This window comes from Siphateles boraxobius, unplaced genomic scaffold, assembly GCF_051911475.1.
Source record: "Siphateles boraxobius isolate OS27281-9 unplaced genomic scaffold, OSU_SipBor_1 9, whole genome shotgun sequence".
Classification (NCBI taxonomy): Eukaryota; Metazoa; Chordata; class Actinopteri; order Cypriniformes; family Leuciscidae; genus Siphateles; species Siphateles boraxobius.
The window spans coordinates 8,663,353-8,680,411 of NW_027509219.1; the positions used below are offsets into that span (position 1 = coordinate 8,663,353).

Here is a 17,059-nt window from a genome sequence, read left to right on the forward strand (position 1 = left end):
AGTTGTCTGTATTAAGTAGATGGTGTTTAACTCACAAAAGAATGATTATCAGTTCAACACACAGTTATTGAAATTCTACTTGATTTAAAAAAAAAAACTGCGCTGGTATCGGATTGGTATCGGTATCGGCCGATACTCAGAATTTTGGGATCGGATCGGATCGGTTTTGAAAAAGCGGTATCGTTGCATCCCTAATACTGAACAGGACCACATGGAGATGCCAAAAAAAACAACTAAATCAACCGCCTTGACCTGACTGCATTTTATCCCTTCAGTACACTGATCCATTCAGAATTACTAAACACAGCAACATACACATGACAGATAAAACATTATTCTGAATGTGTGTGGAAAACAATGTGACTGTACTGAAATGTGTCGGTGCATAATTACAATGCAATCAGTGTGTCGAAAGGTGCACATATGGTTTGTTTGCACATCAATATAACAGACTCTGTGTGCTTACACACGTGTGCTAGTCATTGCAATCGTCTATACCTTCATTATAATTCGCATCCATCAAAACTTTACTTGCAAGACTCTGCTTTGCTTTATTCAGCCGAGAAACGTAGTGCATATCATCTGGACATACAGTGACGGGAAGTTTAGCGGTGATTGATCGCCAACAGATGAGCGAATTGGGTTAAAGGGTTAGAATACAAATTTCCATCTTCCAGGGTTACAGGTGCTTGTGCCATTGATGCTCACTGTTTTAAACTCCCACCTCCCAAAATAATCTAACTGTATGACATAAAATACGTTAATTGTGCAATTTTGCGTGCTTCAGTAATTGATTTGCCTTAAATAATTTGAACGCATTAAGGATTTTGAATTAATCACGCTTTAATCATGAATGAATCATGCGTTAATGCGTTAATATTGACAGCCCTAATATATATATATGATTGTTGTTGACTTCTGTGCCCTCCAGAAGCTTGCGTTCTGCAAGTGAACGGGGCCTTGTGGTGCCATCTCAAAGAGGCACAAAATCTCTTTCACGGACCTTTACCTTGACTGTTCCAAGCTGATGGAATGACCTGCCTAACTCAACCCGAGCTGCTGAGTCTTTAGCTATTTTCAAGAAACAGCTAAAGATGCACTTTGATCCATTAGACTAACCATTAATACTAACCCATTAATACTAACCTTACTATTCGATTCTATCTTATTTATTTAAAACAACGTTTGGTATAAAAGCGTATGCTAAATGATATACTTTACGTGTGTGTGTGTGTGTGTGTGTATATATATATATATATATATATATATATATAATGTGTGTGTGTGTATGCGTGTGTATGCATGTATATATGTGAATATGTAGATATGTGTGTATATATATATATATGTATATGTATATGTATATATATATATATGTGTGTGTGTATGCGTGTGTATGCATGTATGTATATATGTATATATGTATATATGAATATATGTGTATATGTGTATATATATATATATATATATGTGTGTGTATGTGTGTGTGTGTGTGTATGCGTGTGTATGTATGTATGTATGTATGTATATATGTGTATATGTATATATGTGTGTATATATATATATATATATATATATATATATATATATATATACACAAATACACACACACACACTATATTGCCAAAAGTATTGGGACACCCCTCCAAATCATTGAATTCAGGTGTTGCAATCACTTCCATGGTCGCAGTTGTATAAAATCAAGCACCTAGGCAGGCAAACTGCTTCTACAAACATTTGTGAAAGAATGGGTCGCTCTCAGGAGCTCAGTGAATTAAAGCATGGGAACGTGATAGGTTCCGGAAAGATTCAGGAAATTTCCTCACTAATAAATATTCCATGGTCAACCGTTAGTGGTATTATAACAAGGTGGAAGCAATTGGGAAAAACAGCAGCTCAACCACGAAGTGGTAGGCCACGTAAAATCACAGAGCGAGGTCAGCGCATGCTGAGGTGCGCAGAAGGCGCCAACTTTCTGCAGAGTCAATAGCTACAGACCTCTAAACTTTGTGTGGCCTTTAGATTAGCTCAAGACCAGTGCGTAGAGAGCTTCATGGAATGGGTTTCCATGGCCAGGCAGCTGCATCCAAGCTTTACATCACCAAGTGCAATGCAAAGTGTCGTATGCAGTGGTGTAAAGCACAACGCCACTGGACTCTAGAGCAGTGGGGACATGTTCTCTGGAGTGACGGATCACACTTCTCAGTCTGGCAATCTGATGGACGAATCTGGATTTGGTGGTTGCCAGGAGATCGGTACTTGCCTGAATGCATTGGACCAAGTGTAAAGTTTGGTGGAGGGGGGATTATTGTGTGGGGTTGTTTTTCAGGGTTTGGCCTTGGCCCCTTAGTTCCAGTGAAAGGAACTCTTAATGCTTCAGCATACAATACATTTTGGGGATTGTCCCTTCCTGTTCCAAAATAACTGCGCACTAGTGCACAAAGCAAGTTCCATAAAGATATTAAATGAGCGAGTTTGGTGTGTAGGAACTTGACTGGCCTGAACTGAGTCCTGAACTCAACCCGATAGAACACCTTTGGGATAAATTAGAGTGGAGACTGTGAGCCAGGCCTTCTCATCCAACATCAGTGCCTGACCTCACAAATGCGCTTCTAGAAGAATGGTCAAAAATTCCCATAAACACACTCCTAAATCTTGAGGAAAGCCTTTCCAGAAGAGTAGAAGCTGTTATAGCTGCAAAGGGTGGGCCAACTCCATATTAAACCCTACGGATTAAGAATGGGATGTCATTAAAGTCCATGTGCATGTAAAGGCAGACGTCCTGAAATTTTTGCCAATATAGTGAGTGTTTGTGTGTGTGTGTGTATATATATATATATATGTAATGCAAATTTCAGTAGTGAGACATAAAAGTTAATTAAGTTAAAGGATTAGTTCACTTTAAAATGAAAATTACCATATAATTTACTCACTCTCAACCTTCTTACGTGTATATGACTTTTTTCTTTCAGACGAATACAATTGGAGTTATATTAAAAAATGTCTTGGCCCTTCCAAGCTTTATAATGGCAGTGGATTGCAACCAACAGATTGAAGCTCAAAAACGTGCATCCATCCATCATAAACAAACTCCAAACGGCTCCGGTGGGTTAATAAAGGCCTTCTGAAGCAAAGCGATGGATATTTATTAATATAACTCCGATTGTATTCGTCTGAAAGAAGAATGTCATATACACCTAGGATGGCTTGAGGGTGAGTAAAATGAAAATTACCATACAATTTAAAATGAACTACTAATTTTAATTCATGTTTGTAATGTTTAACAAAAGTTACATTACAGTTATTCTTCCCATAGCCAAATTTTATTATAACAGATTTAGTGCATATATGATATAAATTGCCTATAGCTTACAACTCTCCAGTGTTTCTTTAAAAAATAAAAAAGCTATGAATTTATATTATATATACTGTATTATCACAGGGATCTCTCACTCTCACACTCAATCACAGACACAGACACAGATGACAGATATTAATTTAATGATAGATGATAGCTTAACTTCATTGCACACGGACTGTAATTTGTTCCAGGCAAGCTGAAAGAGTGGTCTCTGGTACTTTATGGCACCTCCGTGCATCCGTACTCATTCCGCAGTGACAAGCCTCGCTCAGTGGCGGAGACGCAGTCTGATGACGAGTACAGTGAGGAGTATGTGGGTAAGTTCTTTTTTTCTAATTATATTGTGCATCACTGAGTATCTGTGGAAGTTTTCAGAGCTCAACTCGTCAGTTTGTGTTTTCTTACATAAGGCTCCTGCCACCCTGAGTGTGGTGACAATGGCTGTGAAGGGCCAGGCCCTCAGCAGTGCATCACCTGCCTCCACTACTTCCTCAAGTTCAAGAACAACACCAGGTATAGTGCTTTTCACAACATTATTACACCTTAATAAAAACTATACTTGATTGGCGTGCTGCTTTTTTTTTGTTTGTTTGTTTTTGTTATTTAAACTAATTTTTACAAACAGTGTTGCTTGGGTCAGTGAAATGACGTCCATAGTTTTTTTCCGGATACATTATAAAAAGAAACAAATGATAAAAATGCTTCTCTTATGGTATAATCAACGTGCAAATGTGATCTTTTTATGACATGGCAAGATTAGTTTTTGTTGAACCTGCTATTTATGAATTAATTTATGAAATAAAAAAAAAATACTTTTTAACTTAATGTTATTTTGAAAAAAGTAATATATTTACTTAACATGAACAATATGTATTAAGTGAAAATATAATTTGTTTTTAAACCACTACTATTCAAAAGTACAGGGTCAGTATGATTCAGATATGATAATACTTTTTTTCACTAAGGATGTATTAAATTGTTCAAAAGTTACGACTTTTTAAATGTTCCAGAATATATATTCAAATAAATGATGTTCTTATGAAATTTCTATTAATATAAGAATCCTGAATTATTTTTTTATTATAGTGTCCACAAAAATATTAAGCAGCACAACTGTTATCAGCATTGATAATGTTTCTTGAGCACCAACTCAGCATATTAGAATGATTTCTGAATCAAGTAATGCTGACGACTAGAGTAATAGATGCTGACAATTATGGAATAAATTACATTTTAAACTATATTAAAATAGAAAACGGTTGAAATTATAATAATATTTTACAATATTGCTATTTTTGCTGTATTTTTCATCAAATAAATGCAACCTTGGTGAGCATACGAGAATCTTTCCGACCTCAAACTTTTGAACGCTAGTGTATGAAACGGACATGAATACACATTTCAGATATTAAACACATTTCTAAGAACTTGAACTTGATTTTCCCTTTTCTCTTGTACACTCTTGTTTGTTATTGACCTATTTGGCAAAATTATTTTTCTGTTAGCAATACTGCTTTTTTATAATTATTATTCAAAACTGAAGTAAGTTTGGTGTGAAATATAAGACCACAATGTGAAGCATATGTAACTAAAGAATTGGGAGTTTTTAACATGTTTGCTGAAAGGTAAATATTTATTTTATTAGTGAAAATGATTTAACTGAGTTAAAAGATTAATGAACTCCTATAAAAACACCATGCTGACAACAGCTGTGCGTCTGCGTCTATCTACGTGTGCACGTTTCTTGATTACATTTATAGATATTGTTTTCTCCGGTCCTACAAGTTACACAAGCCGTGCTCACATCTGGAGCTGATGGCTTTCTCAGACCCTGACTTTTGCCTTTGTTTCCTGGTGAAAGTCTTTCCTTACTTTCTGGTCTCATGTGGCTCTTCCTGTCTGTGTCTGTCTTTCTCTTTCCACCTCCGCCTTGTGTGTCTCTCAGGACGTGTGTTCCCGAGTGTCCGTCTGGGTTTTTCCGGGACGATAAGAAGCGTTGTAAGAAGTGCTCTCCACTGTGCGAGTCTTGTGTCGGCAGTCGCAGCGATCAGTGTTCCACTTGTCGCCCGGGTCTGTACCTGGTGGAGGGAGCCAACAACTGCATCAGCTCCTGTCCCGACGGCTTCTACCTGGACCTTGGCAAGTCCATTCACACGCCAGAAAACATTCTGCACTCAAAAAAATAAGCTGTTGACTGAACTTAATTAAATTAAGGAAAACATTTCCACGAAATTGAATTACATTTTTCCAACAAAATCGAATTTGTTTGAAATGATTTGTTGTAATCTTGTTGGATGAACTTAAATTCATTTAGTCAAGACTACTAAACGAATTGTCATTCCTACTAGATAGAGTTTTGTCAAGTTAACTAGATTTAATTTTTGTCCTGCCTAAAATCGCCAACATTATAATTTTAGCTAATTTGACTCTACAGTTACTTCCAATGATAGAAGCTACTTGCATTCAATTTAATTAAAACACAGTAATATTACAATATTTACATAGTAATATTAGATATGACTTATGCAGGTCTGTGAGTGAGGTATGTAGTGTGTACTGAGTGCCCACAGCCTAAACGAAGTCTCTTCTGCATAATGGTAACCACAAAATTCAAAAACATTACAGAACGTCGGAAGTCCTCTAAGTTTCTAACATAACTGAACATTAAATACTAACATTAACTAACATCTTTCCATTTACTGAAAAACACAAAAAATAACACTTTAATCCCTAAATTTACCCTCCTAATGCAGTCCCTTGCAAAGCATGCTGGGAACTGCAGATCCACTGCCCAGTTAGTTGTCAACAAAAATGATTCATGTACTTTTTACACAAATTCATTAAGTAAACTTCATTTTTAAATATATTAAGTTGATTGAACACAATTAAATTGAATTGTGACAAAATATTAAACAATCGTGTTACTTTTGCTTATTTTAATTAATTAAATTTAATGAGAGGCAAACATTTATTTTTTTGAATGTGTACATGCTGATTGGCTGAAGATGAATTGTTGAATTTGAGACCTTATGTGACTGTTCTCCCGCAGACTCCACCATGTGCCGGAAATGCAGCGACAACTGCAAGAAATGCACCTCGGCGAACATCTGCACTGAATGCCAAATTGGTCTTAGGTAATTCCTCACATTCAGCCTGTTGCAAATACAATATTCCATTTGTTGGGTTTTTTTGGCTAAGATTTGGACTGAAATATAGTCGGAATCTTGGACTCCCATATTTTCCTAGTTCTACGTTGAGAGCTGTCAAGGTAAGGCCACGCTGGCTAGACACTGAAATATCACTGGAAACATCCTGTTACACATTGTCAGGCTCTTGAGTTCAGATGTATATTGAAATACTGTCTCTAGTGAGCGATTTTTACTTGGGCTTTTCCTACTCCACTCTGGCGTTAGATAAAGAGAGAGAGATATGTGGAAAATGGAGAGAGAAAAGAAAAACGGATCATGGCAGAAAATCTGGCGTAATGCACAGCAGCTGTTCTGTGAATTGTTTTTCTGTGAATTGTATATTCTGAATATACAAGGTTTTTCACCCACTCATTTGGACTTTAATCCGTCGTTGTTGATCTATTCAGACTTGTTTAGACTATAGTACGTATGAAACAGGAATTGCAGAGCTAGAGCGCAGACGAGATACATTTTTCTGGCCTCAGTTTAAGGTTGCAATTACAGTCTTTGTAATTATTCATATGGTAGGTCATTCATTTTTTTTAAATCTACTATAAACACACACACACACACACACACACACACACACACACACACACACACACACACACACACACACACACACACACACACACATACAGTATATAATTTAAAAAAATAAAAAATAGTAAGAATAAATATAAAGAATAAAACATTTGTTCTACAATGCTGCTTTCTGACCATTTTGAGAGATATTTTCTCACATATTACAAGTGTTGTTTTAGCAACATAATTTATTTTCAAAATGTTAAATCTTGGGTTGTCAATTGAGTATGTTCATTAAGTGTGATTAATTAAAAAACATTATAAACTATTAAATATGTTACCCACACGGAAATGTCATAAGTGATTTTTTTTGTTTCAAATAATTCAATAAAACTATTATAATTAATTCAAAAAATTTAATTACATAATTCAAGACATTTTAGTAGCTTAATGTTCTTTAGGGTTTATTTACATACATTTATATGCATGACTTCTCTAGTCATTTGTGATAAATATTTTTTCTTTTTAAAACAACAACTGTTAATTTATTTTTACTCACAAATAGCAATTTCTATCCAATAAAATATTTCTAGACCAAGAAAAACAAAATCTAAAATATTACATAATATAATGTTTTATGAATATTATATTTATTTTATATATAATTTATATTTTTGTATTATTGTTTATTATTATTAGTTGTGTGTGTGTATATATATATATATTTATATATTGTATTTACTTGTAAATTTACTATCCTTCTCGCCTGATATGCTCTGGTGCCCCTATGTAGGTTTACTCCCTCAATACATTTTATACAGTGACCTGAAGTGTAAGAAATAAATTTGTGCCTCAGCGTTGAACCCCTTTTGAGTAATTCTCTTTCTTTCTGTCTACAGCCTACAGGGGAATAAGTGCCAACTGAGCTGTGAACCTGGCACCTATTATAATGGGCACCGACGGGCATGTGAAAAGTGCCACACGACTTGTGCCACCTGTGCAGGTAAACATTGTACATTTATTTAATGGACTTTATTTTCCATTTAGGTTTACAATAGAACTTGATAACAACTTTTCATTTTAAAATATCACTTTACAGTAGTCTTTGTTTTCCATAAACTGTGGGAGAGAACACTGATTGGCTATAACATTTTTTGTAATGCATATATGCCCCTATTGGTTAGCAATTTTTAATCCAAAAATGACGAGAGGCTATATTCATCGTGATGCACAGTGTGATGTCATTTTGAAGTTCTAGACTTAACAAGACTGTGCCTTCTGAGACCATTACGTCTGTGCTGTTAACTCCAGTGTTCAGAAACGGCAGCTAATTACTAAGGCTTTGCAGAACAACCAGTGCTTAACTTCTGAATATAGTTCATCCAGCACAATTACTGTTGTTAGCTCTGATTCTGCACCAGATTTTAAAAACAGTGCGTATATACAGTATATATATGTGTGTATATATATATATATATGTGTGTGTGTGTGTGTGTGTGTGTGTGTGTGTGTGTGTGTGTGTGTGTGTGTACTTATGATGCTCATCACCTTTCAAATTATCTTTAAGTAATGAACATCGTCTTGATGGACCTTTAGAGTTGAGACCGTTTTATGGAAGACTATTTCTGCCCATAAGAAAAAAATATAATGCTTTGACAAATCATAACAATTACAGTCATAATTATAATACAAAATGTCAAAATTATGAGATCAATTGATATTGACAGTCATAATTGAGATAAAAGCTGAGATTAAAAAGTCAAGATTATGATAATTTTCATAAGTTAAAATCTATATCAATTGGAATCATGTGATTTTAAATCACATGATTTCAATTGATATAGATTTTAACTTATGAAAATTCTAAAATTGACTTTTTGTCTTACAATTCTGACTTCGGTTTTAATAATTTCATAATTGAGTTTTCATGTGAGTTTTGGCTTTTTATCTAGTATGTCATTTTTACTATAATCGAAATTGTGACAAAAACTCATAATTATGACATATGTCAGTTAGGGTTATCATGGTATCACAATTTCATTACTCCGTACCAATAACAGTAACATTTAACAATTCTCTGTACCAATTTCGGTACTATAGCAAAAACTGCAGAATTAAGTACTTTAAAAAATGTTGTCCAGTTTTGTCTCATCCATTGGTTATCGTTTCCGATTTTCCGAGCCGCACAAACAAAATGAAACCGTGTTTTTACAGCAGATTTTGACTAACTTACTGATTAGCACCTCTGATAGTCTGAAGTTGATTGTGATTGTGATTGGTTAAAATGCCTAACGCTTGTAAAAACACACTGTAAATAGAAACCATTGACTCTCAGGCCCTGTTTACACCTGGTATTAAGATTTATTTTGGTCGATCGGATCACAAGTAGACGACACTAAAACGTTCTGAGCTTGTCTACTTTCGACCCCTTCCAGAGGTAGTCAAAAACCCATTCAGCCGGATTGCTTTCGTAGTGTAAAAGCTCATGTGGTGGAATGTGTTTGAACAGCCACAAAAGACGCCTACTCTCCGCCTACTTACGTAATGCATAAACATTAAGGGAAGAACGCTAGCCAGACAGGATTTAAACTTTGTCGGCTGAAGACCCAAGATTGGTTTGAAGACGAAAAACGTACCAATCACAATGTTCTCTCACCTTTCCTGATTTGTATCACGCAGCTATCAGAGCAGAAACAAAAGCTAACTCTGAATCAACAAGCATCAATGCTAAAGTCTTTACATATCCTAAAAATTTGTTAACGGCATGTATTATTTACCTTAATGAGCTCATTGTTTCTACCATAAATACATTTTTATTTAACTTTTAGCTCACTGTGTGATTTGTATATGTACATTTCTGACACAGTCACCTCTAATAACCGATCACTCTAAATTGTAATACATGCATTTCCTGTAAAGCTGCTTTGAAACTAAATGCATTGTGAAAAGCGCTACTGGAAAAAAAATGTGAATTGATTTGAATTGGTGCTCTCCGTAAGTTTTTTCCATTGTCTCCGGGCGCGTTCATATGTAAATTGCACGAGTTTATTTTGTCCACGCCTCTAAATCAGTGAATTAATTATTTCTGAGATTAGCTTCCATCCCTAATGATATGGGAAGTCACAAGTTGTTTTGTGTTTTTGTAACTAATATACTATGGCCAATGGCCTTCTGAGCATTCTCAGAAGAAACCTTTTCAGGAAGAATGTTCTAAGTGTACATTATTTTCATCATTTACATCCACATTATTTGCGGTCTGTTTTTCGTGGAACATGATGTTATTCCATCCATTTTCTCAGGAACTGGTATGGAAGCGTGTAATGAGTGCGCTCCGAGCTATTACTTCGAGGACTGGCGTTGCGTCTCCAGCTGCAACGTGGGATATTACTTGGCGGAACAAACGACAGACAACGGAGACGTCCAAAAGTCCTGTCAAAAGTCAGTACTTCACTGCTGAGTGTGACATCTGAGAAAGTCTTTGTAATGATGCGTTTGACACGCGGCGGGTGTGATTGTGCCTCCAGGTGTGATCCTACATGCTACGCCTGCGCAGGCCCGGGGGAAAGGAACTGCAGCACTTGCGTCAACGGATATAACCTGGAAAATGGTGTGTGTGTCGTCAGCACCATCTGCAAAGATGGTGAGTACCATAGATTCATCCATGTTAGCTTTCGGCTAGCCTCTTCATTTTGTGTTTTCTTTCCTCTGAATCTTTTGTACAACAAAATATGTTAGTTTTTGCATGGGGATTAATCGTGGTTTGTTGATTTTGTCTTTCTGATATTGCCTTTTTGGAAAAACATGTCCAGGTCACATTTCACCCCAAAATAATGTCAGAATGTTGAAATACTGAGTACAGAATTTATGCTGACCAACATTACTAAATATTACAAATTAAAATAGCTTTTTTGTGGTATTTGAGTATATTTTTAAATTTAGTTTATTCTTGTGAAATAATCACAAATTTTTCAGCTGTTACTCCAGTCTTCAGTGTCACATGATCCTTCAGAGATCATTCTAATATGCTGATTTGCTGCTCAAGAAACATTTCTTATTACTATCAATCTTGAAAATAGTTGTGATGCTTAATATTTTTATATGTAATTTTTTTCAGGATTCTTTAATGAATGGAACATTCAAAAGAACAGCATATATTTAAAATATCCATTTTTAATGTAAAAGTGTTTCCTTGCTGAATGCATGAAGTATTAATTTCTTTCAAAAAATCTTACTGACCCCAAACTTTTGAAAAGTACTGTTATTTCCCAAGATTCTCAATATTGATTCTCATTTTTGTAATGGGATTTAAATTTATATTCGCAGTACAACAAATATGATGCATAAATACTTTAAAATATAAAAATGTATTCATATAAATTACTTAATTATAGATTTAAAATAGTTCTAAGGCTAATTTAATGCAAACTATAATTTTAACATCCTTTCTCCTGATTTGAGGTGAAATATGTCTGGTTTCATGATATGTGCCCAATATTTCAGGCCAATTTATTCTAAATTTTTCCTTGATGGGTAAAAATTTACAATAAGGTTTCATTAGTGAACTACTTTAAAGTCCCACTGTAATCAATATTTTTATCCCTTAATACTCATCTTTGATCACCAAAACGACATATTTAAGCGATTTATCCGCTTAAAAAAAATGTCTTCATGCCTTTTAATAGCTTGAATGTAACTCTACACCCTTGCCTAATTTAGTATATGCGGTTCTATGAATATGCAAATTAGCCCCGCCTCCACTCACTCACACCAGCTCAGAGATCCACTAGTTGACGATCACACGTTGACGTAATTGATAACAAGGTAGTTTGTGACGTCAGAAACACCAGCGATTTCAAACCACGTTTTTTGAGACTGTTTTTGGTTCACTGCAGTTTTAAGGAGAAAATACTCTGCAATTGTGCTGACTTATGAATTTGCACATGATTTGTCTTAAAGCATATTAAAAACACAACATTAAAAACTTGATTTTCACCACAGGGGGACTTTAACATGAACTAGGAATGAACAATACTTTTACAGCATTTTTTAAATCTTAGTTAATATTTCAACTTTTACTAATACATTATGGAAATCAGAATTTGTTTTTATTAACATTAGTTAATGCACAAAGATAGTAATAAATATTGTAACAAATGTATTGCTCATTGTCAGTTCATGTTAGTTAATATATTAACTGATGTTAACAAATGAGACCTTATTGTAAAGTGTTACCTCTTGATGACCCAAGTGCATTTTGGGAACCTTGAGTTCAACATGGGCTTTATTTTTTTTAAATTGTGGAGTATAATGTGTGCTTTTTACTCTGTCAACCTGACACTGTAAAAAAAAAATTTTTTTATCGCTTTCTAAATGTTTGTTCTCCTTTTCTTCCCGATGATCTTTCCTTCAAATCTTTTCATCCTGGATTCCAATCACACCCGGATATCCTCCGTCTGTCGACCAATCAACTGGATAAAAAAAAAAAACCCCGAACAAAACAACATTTGCCTGTCATCTATCACCTTGCTACGATCTGCATCGTTTCCTCTCCGCTGCCTGATCGCGCGCTGTGTTTCTGCTCCTCTCTCCTCTTCCTGCTCTCTGGAAAGCAAATGAAGAATCGTGGGCTGAGGGAAGTTTCTGTGTGCTAGTGAAAAAGAACAATCTGTGCCAGAGGAAGGTTCTGCAGCAGCTGTGCTGTAGAACATGTTCTCTAAAGGGCTGAAGGAACTTTTCCGGCCCCACTTGCCACTCACGTTCCGCTAATTTATATTCCAGTCGGGAACCTCGAATATGGGACTACATTGTGAGGTTTCTCGATGCCAGAACTACAACAAACCTACCTTTATCTCTGTGTGTCTGTCTGTCTGTCTGTGTGTGTGTGTGTGTGTGTGCATGTGCGTGTGCGTATCGACAGAAGCTGTCAGGGTGGTGCGACTGGGATCAGTAATAAACAGCAAATCACACATGTCGGTATTTTGTGACCAAAGCATGGATGCCAAATTTTTTTTACCTTTTTCTTCCCTTTGGGTCCAGAGAAGAATTTGGAGCGACATGCTGAACGTTGAACTGGCGGTTCTTTATTTTTCCGCTAGTTTCACGCATTATGGCAGCAGTGATCAAAGCCAGTTTGTGCGTATTCTGAATAAAGCACACTCAGAGAACCTCTACAAGTTTCAGCAAGACCTCTGTAAGCGAAGGAACGACATAAAGCATAGCGCAGGTTCATCCACTGATCTTCACGACAGCAGTAAAATCAATACAAGATACAATAAGAAGTACTTTCCTGAAGGGATGAGTATTGTACTAACACTAATGACCCGTTTAGCCGTTTAGCAAAAGCATCAAGATGAGATGAATGCCGATATGTCAGGTGGTCTCGCTGTTCAGAAATTCTTCACCTCAGGCTCAGATCTCTTACCTGTTTGTGTGTGTGTGTGCACGTGTGTTTGTGTGTTTCATTATCATTTCATAAGTGGAAAAATAGGTTTCGGGAAACCTAAGCGTAACCACAACCGGTGTTAGTGTAGCCATGAAGAAACATTGACTGGGCTGAAGTGCAGGTTTTAGACGTGGTAGCTGAAATGAGGTTTGAAACACTTTTTATTAATTTTACCTTACCAGGCCATTCGTGATATGCCTTTTAAAAAATGAAATAAATCCCTATACATGCATTTTTTTGTATCTTGCCATTTCATGAAACAGCTCCACAATATTAATCCTAAATAATTCACGTGAAATGAATAGTGTGTCCGGGTAGATCAGGGTCAGCTATTTATGTTTTATTGATTTATCATGCAAATGAAAAGTTAAACCGCTCCATTTTAATCAACTTTGAAATGGCCACCTAAAATAGTTCATTATTCTATGTCTTTATGGGAGTAATAAGTCTTTTATTCACATAACTGGTGCTATTGACATAATGGAGTTGTTAGAGAGAGCTTTTTGAATTCACATTTGTGTTTTGGATTCGTTGCGTCCAACAAATATTTGTGAATTCAAATTGATTTCTAGTTTAGATGTTTATTTTTATCATACTGGCCATTTTTACTTTGTCATTGCAGTATCCTGGGAAAAGAAAAGAAAATTACTTGAGGGGAGTGTATTACATTTTAATAAAGGTCAGAAACGAGGTGAAATGTTTAGTTATACTAATAGTACTACACACCATAAATTAGACTTCTACATTCATTAAGGACATGTTCGACCAATCCACTTTTGCTCAATGTTAAGGGGATTTCTGTCTTTTATTTATGAATGCTGTGGTTTAAGATGACGTAGCCTTTTATTTATGAAAAAGATTTATAAATGGTCATAGTTCAAATGAGTTGTGCTTTGTGGATGGCATTGCAGCCACTTAATGCTAATTGAGTATTCATGACGGAAAAAAAGTTGTAGGATGATGTACGTTTTCTGCGAACTCAATACATGCAACGTTACATAACTAATGTTATATAGAGAATCAGTATATGTTCAAATGTGTTGCATTTACTCTGTTCTGGCAAAGTTTTTCTCAATGTATATATGTATTTTTATCTCTATTAACCTTAAAATATATTTTGCACCCACGTTAAATTGAAATAAGGGGGGGAACGGATGATGAGTTTTCTAAAATTATTTTATAATTCTGTTTTTAGCCGGTTGCCATGAACAGTTAGTCTAGATGAAGATGTGTATGTAGTCAGGGCCAAGAAAAAAAAATGTTTTATTATGTAGAGAAGACTGGACAAAACAAATGGTTTACTGATCTTTTTATTAATGAACTTTAAAATAAAAACAAGACTCCGAGAGATTAAATGAGACTACTTTTGTTTGCTCATTTAAATGACTTACTTGCTCAAATTACTGGTGCTCTTCGATAATTTTTTACCATAAAATTTGGATTTGTTTTTTTAAGAATTTTTTACTTAATCGGAATGGTATGAAACTTTGTAAAAGGAAAAAAAATCATGGATATGATTTGAAAAGGTTAAGGTCCTGAAAAAAATGGACACACTTGTAACCCTCGCAGTCAAAAATGACCACATTGGAAACTAAATTCATCGAGTGGAAACTTTTGGTACTGCGCCCAATAAAATCTCACTGGTCATTTTTTAAAGATATCGATTGCAAATTTGGAACGCGACTTGTTTAGATTTTTGGCTTTGATTTTCTTGCAGTTTTAGAGTAATATTTTGAAACATGTTTTGAAAACTATATATTTCAAATAAAAATTGAAAATAGTATTTTTGTGCATTTTCCTAACAATAAACTTAAACTTCTACAACTTTGTTCACTTTTACTTTTCTCACTTAAGAAATAATCTGCCAAGTGTCTTCTTTAAAAAGAGAGCAATCTTAAGTATGTGCTCCGAAGCATTCAAGTTTAATGACAGTTTTAAGTTGGAAATTTCATTTTAAGGTCTATGCTCAGGTCTACTTCATAAATATATAATTTAGTATCATAAAATCCCCCCAAAAATTAAATATGAACATTATAAAACTAAAATATAGTACATTAATTAAAAAACATTTTTGATTTTGCAAGGATCACCAGAGAATCCGACTGAAAATTTTCATTTAGCCGTAAATGGGCACAAACAAATCTATAGACTTGTATAGAAGTGACCCGAGCTATATATAGAGTTCAGAATGTCATTGAGACTTTTGACTTGGATCCATAAACAACTACCCAGAACACAACGACATTGCAACACGGGAAGGCCCACTCAGAAAACCACATATACCGTAGAGTTTTACGCTGACAAGCACCGCTCACATTTGTCATCAGAAAAATCTAGTGTTGTTGAACCACTTGCTAACTTTGACTTCAAGAAATATAGTTTGGAGTTAAATTCTTGTGGTGAACTGGTGTGAGAATGATTCGACTTCTCCTTGTTTTCCTCACAAAAGGTGGTTCTTCTTTTTTTGTAGAGAACAATTCGGCATTTGACAGAGAGAAATTGAACTCAAATGCGCACTGGTCACAATGACTTTAACAGAGACAATAAATGCGCAGCCCCTTGTTTTGACTCGTTTCCTTTAGAAGCCATTGTCACTGGTGAATACAATGATATTACCATTACTTTTAACACTTTAGCTGTTTCAAATGTTAGAATCCTGTGTCAAATATCCAAGTAATTCTTTAGCATTTTAATATAAGCCGTTTGAGTGTGAACTCCTTTAACTCAGGGATGACATTGGCTTTGGACCGTGATTGACAACTCAATTACGGTCATGTAGGGTCGTGAGCGTTTGCATCAGGATTGTCAGATTTGAATGAATAGAGTGTATCAGAGCGTAAGCTGAGGTCATCAGGAGGGGTCAGTCGGCCATAGACGTCCCGCTCTCTCCAAAGGAAATCTCACAGATTGCTCGGCCTGGGGGTTAAAGGTTAACTCGATGTCTTTAGCTTTCTTCACAGTCCCATGACATCACTTTAGGATAGTTTTGTGTCCATTCTGGCACCTTGAGAGTTACAAAGTTGCATTACTTTTTTGTAAGATTAATCTGTTGCCTTTATGACTTGACATAGAGTTAGTGTCATCTTTGGTAATATAACCTTTTCTTGGATTTCTGAAAAAGATTGGTTTTGTTTATGCTAACATAGATATTGGGTGTAGTTCAAGTGATTCGACGGTGTATCTGCAAGATTTTTTTTAAATGGTCATTTATTGCAACAAAATCACCTTTTTCGAAATATTACGATTTCAGTTCATCTTTTCTAAGGCCGGCTCATTGTGTGTGTGCATCCTGCATGAGCTTGCTTTCTTTCTTTTGAGAGTGCTCTGATTTATGAATCCTGCATATGCATGGCCTGTAATCAGAATTGTCAGCTGGTCAATCCTTCAACCAGAAGTCTTTTTCATTAATTAATACTAAAGCCCAGAAAAGGTAAGCACTTGGTTTGTCTCTCTTTTTGTATATATGCAAGTGTGCTTATTTGTCATTTGGTTTTGTTTGCTTGTTTGTTTTGTTTGTATTTTCGTTTTATTGATTTGGTTTTG

At 35.3% G+C, this 17,059-nt stretch overlaps 2 protein-coding genes across 4 annotated transcripts in view; one reads left to right on the forward strand and one right to left on the reverse strand.

Moving 5' to 3' along the window:
- The window catches only part of timm17b (translocase of inner mitochondrial membrane 17 homolog B (yeast)), a 214,713-nt gene that overhangs the window by 177,732 nt on the left and 19,922 nt on the right, over positions 1-17,059 (reverse strand). The gene's annotated exons all lie outside the window — the stretch shown is intronic.
- The window catches only part of pcsk5b (proprotein convertase subtilisin/kexin type 5b), an 83,426-nt gene that overhangs the window by 38,526 nt on the left and 27,841 nt on the right, over positions 1-17,059 (forward strand). Inside the window, exons 14-21 of one of the 3 annotated variants that reach the window (XM_077223477.1) lie at positions 3,553-3,678; positions 3,772-3,874; positions 5,307-5,500; positions 6,411-6,495; positions 7,974-8,077; positions 10,374-10,512; positions 10,599-10,714; positions 12,684-14,871. In XM_077223477.1, coding sequence (XP_077079592.1) covers positions 3,553-3,678; positions 3,772-3,874; positions 5,307-5,500; positions 6,411-6,495; positions 7,974-8,077; positions 10,374-10,512; positions 10,599-10,714; positions 12,684-12,799 — 983 coding nt within the window. In that variant the 3' untranslated portion in view covers positions 12,800-14,871. Of the gene's footprint in view, positions 1-3,552; positions 3,679-3,771; positions 3,875-5,306; positions 5,501-6,410; positions 6,496-7,973; positions 8,078-10,373; positions 10,513-10,598; positions 10,715-12,683; positions 14,872-17,059 lie in introns of those variants that run through there. The other 2 variants (XM_077223476.1, XM_077223475.1) reach the window with 2 other exon arrangements.